This window comes from Aquila chrysaetos, chromosome 16 (genome assembly GCF_900496995.4).
Source record: "Aquila chrysaetos chrysaetos chromosome 16, bAquChr1.4, whole genome shotgun sequence".
Classification (NCBI taxonomy): Eukaryota; Metazoa; Chordata; class Aves; order Accipitriformes; family Accipitridae; genus Aquila; species Aquila chrysaetos.
The window spans coordinates 3703630-3715672 of NC_044019.1; the positions used below are offsets into that span (position 1 = coordinate 3703630).

The window sequence follows — 12043 nt, forward strand, 5'->3', positions numbered from 1 at the left end:
GGTACCCATCTACTGAGCTCTCCGTGTTGTTTATGATCTTCATAACGCCTCCAGGCATAGAGTGCCACTATTATGCCCAGTGCACAGATGGTAAACTGAGGCACAAAACACCATTATACTGTAGAGGGAACCCAGAACAGGGTGGAAACTAAACCCAGGTGTCTTGAATCTCAAGCTGGTGGTTTTTTTTACTTGACAGCTTTCATACAAGAAACAGCAATGCTTTGAGAGACATGGAGCTGGAATAACTATGGGCTTTGCAGACTCTAGTGTCTTTATTTTTCCAGTGCTGCTGTAGGATGGAGCTTCAAGAAATGTGGATATGATTTAGCCCTAATAGAAGCCAATAGGACTGATGTTCCCATTCACTTGGGTGCTTTTGAAAGTCCTTCCCAGAACAAGATGTTGTGGCTTGCCTAAGGTTACCTTGGGAATCCACAGCAGCAGCCCAGCAAGAAAGCCCAGGTCTCCTGTGTCCTCACGCAGTGTTTATTATTCACCTAGTGTTTTATCTATGAGACTTCACTTGCTACACAGACAAGGCTAATTTTGCCTCTGTTTTCCATTAATAAAATCTAACAATAAACAAACTCTTTGTTCTGCCTTGTTCTAGGTCCCAAAGGAGAAGAGGATTCTTCCATCTGGTATGATGGGACGCAATGAACTAGGAAAGAGGTTAGCTTCATTTTTTGCTCTCTATAGCTGTCTAATTCTCCTGCAGCTGCTTGCATGCATGATGGGTCTCTTAGCTTGCATAAAATAGACATCAAAGCACAGTGTTATTACCAACAACAGTGGAGGTTATTAACCCTGAGACATATATTAAAATTCTTTAGGCCAGATCCCAAGCAGGTATAAATTGAGCTACACCCATTTACACAACTGAGGATGTGTCTAGCTGTGTTCAGAGGAGCTGCACTGATTTGTAGCAGCTGAAGAATTTGTCTTTATTTCCTACTTTGTGACAATTGGAAAGGGGAAAGGGATTAAGCATTGGCAGCAAGAAGGGAATGACCAAGTCCTCTTCCATTCCCTAGGCTGATAAGGGCTTCTGTTCCACTCGCTTCCAGCCTCCCAGGATTCTCTTCCAATGACTCCCATTTGTCCTTTGAGGTTTTCAGATAATTAACTATTAAATTAATGGCTCATTTGCCACTATGAGTTCAGTTCCCCTTCCTGGATGCTGTGTATTTTGGCAACTTTTTCTGGTTGTCTATTTTTAACTATTTGGCAGAATAAGCCTCTTGAAAGATACTTCTTTCCTTCTTCATAAGTGAGCTGAGTTAAGCTGTCTCCTCTCTGAAAGGCCACTGCATTCTGGACAGTGGTATGTTTTTTATTAACTGTGGAAACTTCAGCATATCCTGAAGGTGAAGCTCTGAAAGCAGAGTGGGTGGGAGCTACATTCAGCTTTACTTTCCTTGGGGGTAGCTCATGCTGCCAAGAGGTGCATGGGTTGCTAATGTGGGGGTTGGTTTGTTTTCTGAGCATGGTAACAGGGGCAATAAGCCACCTTTTCCCAGCTCAGCTAGGGCTGCAGAGTCAGCAGGGTCACAGAGTCACTGCTGCAGAAGGGACCAGTTCTTGGGATGCTGCACAAGGGGATGGTTTCCATGTGTGAGAGGAGTGTGTTTTTGTACACGTCTTTATCACTTGTTAGCTCCTATACTTAGTCTTTTCTGTTCTGAAGTCTGGGCCATACACCTCACTTGAATACTGCAGCCCTGTCAATTTTTCACTGGTCTCATGTTCTCTGGGAGTTTTGCTTCCTAGCTCCTGGAGTTTGTGAATTTTTACAAGAATCAGCTTTCCTTAAAAAAAAAAAAAAAAAAAAAAAAAGACAAGTTTTAAAAAATCAACTTTCAGTGTAAATGAGCCCTGAAAAGACTAAGATGGAAAGACCATGCTGCAGTTATCTTCCGTATCATCCCTGCTGCTCTGAGTATTTAATAGCCTAAATAAAGAAATAATGGATGTAGGCCCAGGATCTGCAGCCCCAAACCACGTCTAAACCATATTCTCTGATTCTGTGTGATCATCCCTTATCTGCTGAGCACCTCCGGCTTTTGCTGATTGCACTGAGAGGTGTGTGTGGGGGAGGAGATCACCCACGGGCCTGTCAGATCTCCCATATCAAACAGGAGATGTACACAGCTGACTCAAGGTCACCTGGCAGCCAGACTGTGCAGTTTGCTTCCCAGCAGCACATCAAGGGACTCGCTTCTTGCTGTGACAACTTGCTGGGGTTGTCCACGCTCTACCCCGGTTTGAGACAGGACCCTTTCTCCACCAGGCACTGCCACGGAATGGAGTATGACCAAGAGATCGCATCCTTTGATGGCTCAGCCCATCTCATGAAGCTCTTGTCTGAAAATGTTTCCATGACCCAAGAATATTGTGAGCCACAGAAGAAGAACGGCTTAAGTCTTGAAGGCGTCCCTACTCCTCACAAGCCAGCCATGCTTCCACCAGGCACTAGCAAACTGGATGCCACCCCAGACAACTACATGGTCCCTCCAGGGGATGTATACGACAACAGCTCATTGAACTCCCTCTTCGAGACCATCCCCGTAGCCCCACCACAGCAGAGGTGGCAGCCAGACAGCACTTTCAAAGAGGATCCCCAGGAGGTCAGAGCTGTTAGTGGGTTGCATGCTGGCAGTGCAGCCCAGGGGGTACTGCATGAGGCTGTCTCTAGTTTGGGGTTTGCTCATGCTGGAGTCAGTGGGAGCTTTGCTTTTGCATTAGAAGCTTGATGCCATTCCCGTTGAATTGTTGGGGTTTTTACATTGATTTTGGAAGTAGGGTAAGGCTTTGAAATGAGGGTCCATGTTTTATCTGTGGCCTCTGTTGTAATGTCTGTGAGAAGGTGGATGGAAAAAGCAATGAAAGATTCTACTTTTGACTGTTTTGTTTCCACTTGTCTACAGTCGCTACTCTTCAGTGATATCCTCAAACCCCAGCCAGAGCCACCTTGCCCCGAGAGTTATGCTACGGACGGTGTTAAGAGGTAACTGCCAATCCACGGCCTCTGGGTTTCCAGGGCACCTGGCTGTGTCCCGTGCCTGGGGAAAGACTGCATCCCTTTCCTCACCCCAATGCCAGTCTTGACAATGACCATTGCAAAGTTATAGATCTCATGCTTTTGCAGAGTTGTGTCCCCCCCGGTGTCTTAGGAGCAAGTTGCTGTTCCATGACTTTTTAGACACAAAGCAGTGATGAATTTTAGTGTTTGTAGTATGAAGCAGGGATTAGGGTTTGAAATGTTTTGCTGAAAAGGAGTCAAACCCAATCTTAAATTCAAGTAACTAGACACAGTTGTGCCAGTTCATGTTTTTAGCTTGAGAGGTGTGTGGTTCAGACTGTACTCTGTTGGCCAAACTGGCATAAATCCAGTGCTAACTGCTTCCACTGCTGTGGTCACATCTCATCAGCACCTTGACCTGCACAAGGGGAGATGTGGCACTGAGGTCTTCTATGTGAGGCTTTGCTGTGCATTGCAGGCCCTTCCCAGGGACCACTGCTTGGTTCCCGTGCTACAGATAGATCCAGGTGGCTGCACCATCTTTCCACCAGCTACTTGGAATGGGGTAAATGACAGAGAAAATGAGGATGACAGTTGATGAGGGTGATAAGCAGCCTCCTCCTAATCTAAGGTTTAGGTTCTCACTTTGGGTTTGGCACTGTTAGTCAACCTTGATTTTAGAAGGTGCCACTGCCTCTCATTCCTAAAACATGAGAGAGATTTCTTCCTCCTTTCCACCCCTCTCTCAGGCAGAGCTTTCCTGGTCTAGATACTGCATCAAACCTCCGAGTAGGTAACATTATTCCACCTCCCACTTTTTATTTGCCTCCTGAGTCACCTGACTCTGTGACTCACCTGTCAGACGTGGGGATTTTCACACAGACAGCAGCTCGCGTTTGTGAGCGAGAGGCTTTCTGTTTGCTGTTTATTTGTGCACTAAAGTTCTCTGGCTCTCCTGGCTCTAGATAAGAGGAGTTGCCAAGCCTATCTTCAGAGATGGCATCACAGGGGAGGTGGAGCAGGAAAAAGAGATGGGTTGGTGACTAAACAGGAATACGATGATCTTCAACTCCAGGGCACTTGAAGGGTCTGTGTGAAGGCTTGGGTACAGGTGGTGGCTTGCACAGATTCCTCACAGAAGAAAATAGCTTGAGCTATAGCCTCATGGTTTGAGTGCTCATAGGTGCTGGTGAATGCCCAAGAGCAAGGCTTCTTGAAAATCAGGCTCTTCTTTTAAATTTGCTTGTGACACCTTCCTCTGTGTAACACTACAAATCTTCTCGGTAAAGACTAAAGTTGCTGCCCACCAGACTGAGAGTTCAACAAGCTGGGCTTCTAAGTCCATTTTTAAGCACCTGGATAAACAAACAGATGTCAGTGTCCTGCAGGTCCTCCTGTTTCTACAGGACCCATTAGGACACAGTCTTCCTGGGTCAGCCATTTATGGGTGTGAATTTGGAGACAGGAATCTGAGTTTAGGATGTTGTAAAAGTCTCATGACAGGTACCTATTTTTGTTTGGTTTGGTTTAGGCTTTTGATTGTGCAATGGTTCTGTAGCCATCCACAGAAAAATACTGGTTACAATAATGTACAGGGCTTTTTTAAAGCCAAGACCAAAGGGTAAAATGAGGATATTGAAGAACTGCTACTCCCCAGGGTGTTGGGGAGGATCGGTATGTGCTGTGCTGGGAGGTGCTCGATGGTGTAGGGCCGTGTGAGATGGGGAATAAGGCAGACTCCTGTGTGTACAGTGTCTGTAACCTGTAGGGGTAGAGACTTGCATGTCTCTTGTTTTGATTTTGGAGTAAAACAGCAGTGTGTGCTTATTCATCATTCTCTCTTTGTTCCATACAAGTGACTTTGAATACACTCTGGGGTCACCCAAAGCCATTCACATCAAATCTGGGGACTCTCCCATGGCCTACCTCAACAAAGGACAGTTCTACCCCATCACGCTGCGGACAGCTGGAGACAGCAAATGTTTACACTTGTCCTCAAATAAAGTGAAGGTAAGAGACAAGCTGACAATTTTGCTGACACATGCTGTAATCAGACATCTAGCAATTGTACTGGCCTGGGAACAGAGCTGAACGTGAAGAGTAATGGCTTTGTGGCTCATGTTGGCTTAAAGCGATGAATGGGATGGATTCACTCATAGCAAGCTAATCCTCTGATGCACAGCAACAGCCTTCATGTTACCTGGCAGTTGAAACCTTTCACTTTAAGGTCAGGGATGCACAAAAGGCCTCCCTAGCTGATGACTGGCTGGGGGCCCTGGTGGGAAGACCTCTGAGCTAGAGAGAAGCTCCCCATCTTGCTCCTGGGATGTGTGGCCCGACCTCAGAGCCACCCCTGAGACTAAGCTGAGCTTGAATTCCCAGCAAAGAAACCTGGTCCTCCAATCCTGAGCGGTATTTAGGGGCTAGACTTTGGAAATCTCAAGACTTACAGGATTCCTGAAACTGAGAATGTCTAGAAAAAGACTGTTTAGGCTGTCCCAGCCTAATACGTGCTGCGGCACTGCTAACATTGCTCCAACGCAGGATCCTCGTGCGCCTTGGAGTCAGTGGAAACTCATGGGCAGTGCAATTAGGGGGCATACAGGGCATCTTGGTTTTGCTCCTGGCTCTGTGGTTGCCTGCCTGCATGACCATATTCAAGTCCTTTCCCTTGCCTGCCTCAGTGTCCCCAGCTATAAAACACCAACAATGACACTAAGCTGCCCTTGGCCAGCGCATGGATGCACTGGATGGAAAGGGCAATGAGGGCACCAAGCATTAGCCTGCTGTGTACACTGATATGGGATATCCTCACTGTGTTACAGAGTGTTGTGATGATTGTTTTTGACAATGAAAAGATCCCGACGGAACAGCTCAAGTTCTGGAAGCACTGGCATTCCCGCCAGCCCACGGCCAAGCAAAGAGTCATTGACGTCGGTATGAGCGGGGCTGCCTGGTTGTGATGGCTGGGTGGGGTTGATAACTTCTGGCATCATTTTACTGCATTTCCAATACACAAGAACACGGGTGAAGCTCCAGAATCTGGCCTGGGGGAAAGCAGGGAGGAGCAGGCTGATCTGCTGGCTTCAGATCCTTTCTGGCTGAGGAGCTCTTGTGGGTTTAATATGGTGTTTGCCAAGTGTAGGGACATGTGCTAGGAGACCAAGATACATCAAAGAAGAGCCTCAGTCAGAGACAGAAACTGCTAAACAATTTTGGCTCTTACAGGTGTGACCCATGGCCTCTTGGAGTCTAGGAATCTGAGCTACAAAAGTCTTTGGTACTGCTTGTCCTTCTCCACTGCCACCACACAGGCTTTACAGTGTGTTATGCTTGGCCAGACAAAGGTTTTGTCCGTCCAACTGAGCACCTCGCTTAGCACCTTGCAGCTTAGAGCGAGACACACAGTTGTTTGAATTTTGAAGCAATCTACATTGATTTTGCATAGCATCACTACTCAAATAGCAGTCACCAGCCAAAACCTTTGAGTCATTTCTGGCCTATCCCTTACGTATGCACACTAAGGTTTATCCAGTGGTATCAAGGATGGCCTCTATTATATTACAAGGCTTCTTTTAGCCTTGGAGTCAGCGAGAGGCAGGCTTTTGGGGAGCGGAAAGCCTAGGGAGTGTAACCAGATTTGCAGCAAGAGTATAAACTGCTTCTCCATTGCATTTCAGCTGACTGTAAAGAAAACTTCAACACAGTGCAGAACATCGAGGAGTTAGCCTACAATGCGCTGTCCTTTGTGTGGAACATCCACGAAGAAGCAAAGGTACAAACTGCTTGTGGAAGGGATATGGGAAGCCTTGGTCCACAGCAAAACTGTAGCCTCCTTTCTGATGGCCCAGGCACGCTCCCCCCACTTCTCAGCTGAAAGACAGAGAGAGTTTCAAATCCAAACAATGCCATTCCAGTGGCCCCAGGTAGTGTTTGTCTGCCAGGATGGTGGGGAAGGACACCATGTTTCTCTGTGTGTTTAAGCATTGCCATTAGCTAATAAACACTCTGGATACACCTGAGACTGGCTCAGAGATGTTTTTTTAGTGCTGATGGATAACTCTGAAGAAAGCCTTTTGCAGCAGGCAGCCTAGATCAGGGCTCTACTCACATGTAGGTGAAGCCTATTTAAATAAACCACAGCTTAGGGAACAAAGACCCTCCTTTCAAGGCAGCATTTTGATGCAGAAAAGACTGACCACCCTTCCGTGGCTTGTGTGATGTGGAAGGGAGCCAGGCAGGTCACAAGATCCCTTTTGACCTTAAAATCTGTAAAGCTTGTATCAATGTCTTTCCAGCTCTGCTGTCTCTTCTGCATCTCTTCAGAGTCTCTTGTTAACACTTTGTATCTAGTGTGGATGGGAAGGAGCACACAAAAAAAGATGAAGTAACTAAGAAGAAAAGAAAAGCATAAATACCCCATCTCTCTGAAGCTGGTAGCTTGGGAAAACTCTGGTTTGCTTTGGGATCTCAATAAGCCCTTCTTTTAGCCCAAAGGCGACCTTGGTCTTTTACAACCCAAGAGGTTAACAAATGTCTTCAAGGCAAAGTTGTCAGAAATGGAAATATGTCAGGTATGTGGCAAGCCCTTGGGGGCACCTCAGCAAAACTGGATTTAACTCTTAGCAGAAACTCTGTACATGCACTGGCCTGGGGCAGGTAAAGGTGAGACTTCAGAGAGCTGTGAGGGCTGGGAGCTGCGACAGGAGGGGTCAGGTATTTGGGTCGTCTGTAGCACCTGTTACTTCTCTTCTTCCAATTAAACTTCACACCACAGTTAAGTGGTTTTCTTTTCTATATATGGGTACTGACTAGATCTGACATTAGGTTTCAGGGCTGAAATCCTCAGCCAGAGCCCCGATGAGGGAGCTGTGGGAGCTTCACCAGCTGCAAATCTGTCCCCAGAGTCCAGGGGAAATTTCAAGGTCACGCAAATGAGTTGGTAATTTGGAGATACAATGTGGATTATGTCTGTGCTCAGCTTTTCTTCAAAAGTTTCCACTGGAGGTAACTCCATCCTAGTGATAAAGGAGACCAGTGTGTGATGAATATTTATTTAACCAGCAGCAATGATTTGTAATTCTTGAAGCTGTAGTCTAGTCCTCCTCCCTTCCTCCAGGGCATTGCTGTCTGAGGGTCCTTGTTCAAATGAAAGAGCAGAAATATCAGCAAGAACATCCTTAGCCAGACTTTGCATCTGGTCTGACACTTGCCTCGGCTGATGGGAGTGGATAGCCTAAGTGTTAATAAAGAGATGGAGAGCTGCAATAGGTGTAGGGGGACACTGTGGCTAGGAAGGACTGGTGGTTGCGCTCAGGTGGGAAACCAACAGCTCACGTGCTTGGCTGACGCTGGGAAGGTTGGAAGGATGTCTCAGTAGCTCCTTTTGTTCCGACCCACTGCTCTCATTGCTGTTTGAGAATAATGTTTTCAGCACCAACAAGCTGTATCAATCTCTGTTCCTATTTGCAGGTATTTATTGGGGTGAATTGCCTGAGCACTGACTTCTCCTCTCAGAAGGGAGTGAAAGGTGTCCCGCTGAACCTCCAGATAGACACTTATGACTATGGCAATGGAACCAGCCAGCTGGTGCACCGTGCCGTCTGCCAGATCAAGATATTCTGCGATAAGGTAGAACATTGCTTTTCCACCAAGTTGTCCAAGAGGAATTTTAAACTGGTGGCCAGTGACTCCAGGAGAATAAACAGAAAGATTGTGAGAGTTTAGAACAGCCTAGAGGTCAGGCCTGAGGAACAGAGATGGTTAGCCCCCTCAGCTGAGTGAAACAGGACAGCCAGGATGTGTCTGCACTGCTGAGACCTTTGTAGAACAGAGTCCTTAGAAAGTTTTTTCTGTATCAGACCCACATGGGATTATGCCTCGTAATATACTCTCTAATTTTGACAAGTTTTTAAGTAACAGAAGAAGTAAGAATCTCCTTAGAGGCAGGACACCCTTGGATATCTTCCCATGGAAAAATTTCTTACAGCTATTTTAGTCTGCATTTTTAATTTTTTAAAAGCAAATTTTGTTTTCATTTTTTAATTTATAATTATCAGAAACTTCTGGAGGCCCGTAGAAAGTCTCTGAGATGAGCATTTTTTAATAAAGGCTGCCTTTGCTTTAACATGCTTACCTCCCAGAGATGGCCAGTAAACCCTCTCTTGCCAATGTTAGAACTGTCAATGTCCTAATTTTTGCCTTATCATCCCCACAGGGAGCAGAGAGAAAAATGCGGGATGATGAAAGGAAACAGTTCAGAAGGAAAGGAAAATGCCTGGACTCCAATAACAATGGTCAGTGCTAGTGTTTGTTACCCGATCCAAAGTGTGTTGAAATCCATGTAGGCTTGTCCGTTAACTTCCACAAGATCTGGCCCTGGGTACTTCCAAACCTGATGAAATCAGCACCATTCAGAAATAGCTTGTCAGTCAGGTCCTTGCCTGGTCTCCTACCAAGACTCTCAACACCCTTTATTAATGCTAAGCAAACTTTCTGAATTGTCTCGGAGTCTTGGCAGGAAGCCTTCCCTAGGGGAGACAGCACTGGGCAAGCCCTGAAGACCTGGTTCTGCAGGGTCCTGTCCTTTTTCTAATATTTCTGTTGGGAGACCTTGGGCAGGCGCTTTTCCCTCTCTGCATGTAGTTGCCTCTTAAACTGCCATCTGAACTGAGATGAACTGGACTTTCCATCTGTAGGTTTGAAAGGCTGTTTGCTCTCTGGCTTCAGAGGGAATGAAATCACGTTCCTGAGGCCAGAGACTGACCTCGAAACCCAGCCAGTCCTGTTTATCCCCAACGTCCATTTTTCAAACCTGCAGAGGTGTGGCACGGTAAGTCCCTTCAAAAAATGACCAACCTGTTGCCCTTGTCTGTCACCCCCATCATTTCCAAACTGATCAGTCCCCCAGACATGACTTGTGTTATGTAAAAAACCAAAACCAAACCACAATTCTTCTGTGGAAATGTGGTGAACTTGAAGACGTAGCTGTCAGGAGTGGCCTAGATAGTCATGCAACAGTGATGGGCAAGATAACCTTTCCAGGTTCCTTCCAGCCAGATATTCCTGTGGTTTACATGTATCATCTGCAGCTTCCACAGAGGACTGGAGTGGTAGGAAAAATATCAGCAGAAAGTGGACTATAGAAAAATGCAACCATATCAGTCCCTCTGTGTGTGGGACATCTCTCACTTGTCCTCTGCCCTTCCTAATCCCCTTGAGCCTGAGGAAACCTAGACCCAGCCTCCTTCAGAGGTCATCAGTATTCCCTCAAGAAACAACTGTCTCAAGTTGTCAAAAAGGGGGAAAAAGCCATCTGTGACAATACTGTAGCATCCTATTGCAGTGGCTGCTGTACTGATGTCTCAGCATCAAAACCAGGGACTAGAAGAATCTGGTTTACAACCAAAGAACTCACTGAGAAATTTGGTCCTTGCTCCCAAGCAGGCTATGAGATTTGACCTGCTTTTGGGTCTAGCTAGAGGAGGAGAATCTAGGTAGGTTCTTTATATCAGGTTTCATTTAATCTAAGAAACACATACAGATGTTTGGGTTTAATTGGATAGGAAAAATGATGGACTGGGAGGAGGGAAATCATGTTTCCTCCCCACCCAGCTTCATTGACACACCATGATACTGTGCAAACTAAAAGACCAATGTTTCCTTTCCATTTCAAGGTGATCCCTCCTGCTGTTCCCAACTCTGCAAACAGGTAAGGATGCAGCAGTTTGTATTTTCCATCCATCAGCTGCTCTATTTCTTTGGGTATGTCACTGTTGTTTGATATCCACAGGCAGTATGTATCTACAGGTGCAAAATAACACATCATAGTGTCTCCTTGATGCCCTTGAGTGTCAAAATATGTGCTAAAATTTGGCCTAGAGTGGACTCAAGGGATGCAGAAACACAGATGCATTTATTTCCCTATCAGTGAGCCACTCCAACATGAGTCAGGTCCATGACTGTCTTGCTGTTCTTATTGAGACAATGTTAGAAAGAGGGTAAAAAAAAAGATCACAGAGCTATCAGGGAAGGGTTCAAGTAACTGGAGGCAGATACTGCTGTAAAATAAACTGGAATGACGTAGAAATCATAGTTGTAGTGTGTCTAGAGTGGAGAGAACCAGGTATTTACCCTAGGCTTGATCCACTGTCTAGTGATATCAATAAAGAAACAATGACACAAAGGTGCAAAAGGCTTTTTTTTATGATGTGATACCAAAACCACTGCCTGCACTTGCTGATGTCCCTGTACGCGTTAGGCAGGGTGTTGCAGCTCTGGTAGACACTCTGCTGCTGTAATTACAGAACCGATATTTAATTGCTAGATGTTTGTTGGAGTAATTGGTTGTTCAAGCAAAAGTTCAATTGCTGGAATTGTTTTGTTCACTGCTATTGTTCTGTCCTCTTGAGAGTATTGTATTCCTTTTGCTTAGGCTACCCTTAAAACGGAGTGGTGCCTCATTCACAGATGAGTTTGACCCGATACCTCCAAAGCAAACCAAGGAAGAAGATCCTCAGAGAGGTAATCCCTGGGATGGGAGCTCTTCTTCAATGTGGTGTCTCATTTGATTCAAGTAACATTGGATCTTGAATTACATGAGGCCACATCACTCTGAGAACATGCTGTAAGGAGCCCTCATTCAGTGCTGTGCTATATCTCTTTCAGTCTTGTTGTATGTGCGGAGGGAGTCAGAGGAAGTGTTTGATGCTCTCATGTTGAAGACACCAGATCTCCAGGGCCTCAGAACAGCTGTAAGTGTTATCAACACACTGTGGCACATGAACAAACTGCAGATAAAGGGCAATGGTACTTGGTATATAGGAAGCTGGATATAAGACTGCTTATATCACATGTCTGCTTTCTCTTGAGAATGGAAATGGAAATTGTGAGTAGCAGGTGAATTCTACGCACAGGTCCTGGCATGGGCTGTGTGTTGTGTTGCAGCGGGGAAGAACATACCTTATGGCAAGATGTTTTGTTCAGATCATAATATAAGTCTCCTCTTGTGACAACACA

General features: G+C 45.8%; 1 protein-coding gene across 1 annotated transcript in view; it reads left to right on the top strand.

Moving 5' to 3' along the window:
* Positions 1–12043, top strand: part of GRHL3 (grainyhead like transcription factor 3) — a 29689-nt gene that overhangs the window by 11296 nt on the left and 6350 nt on the right. Inside the window, exons 3-14 of the mRNA XM_030039982.2 lie at positions 614–675; positions 2294–2630; positions 2931–3010; positions 4882–5035; positions 5851–5962; positions 6706–6800; positions 8498–8656; positions 9243–9321; positions 9724–9857; positions 10702–10736; positions 11460–11548; positions 11693–11778. Coding sequence (XP_029895842.1) covers positions 614–675; positions 2294–2630; positions 2931–3010; positions 4882–5035; positions 5851–5962; positions 6706–6800; positions 8498–8656; positions 9243–9321; positions 9724–9857; positions 10702–10736; positions 11460–11548; positions 11693–11778 — 1422 coding nt within the window. The remainder of the gene's footprint in view (positions 1–613; positions 676–2293; positions 2631–2930; positions 3011–4881; positions 5036–5850; positions 5963–6705; positions 6801–8497; positions 8657–9242; positions 9322–9723; positions 9858–10701; positions 10737–11459; positions 11549–11692; positions 11779–12043) is intronic.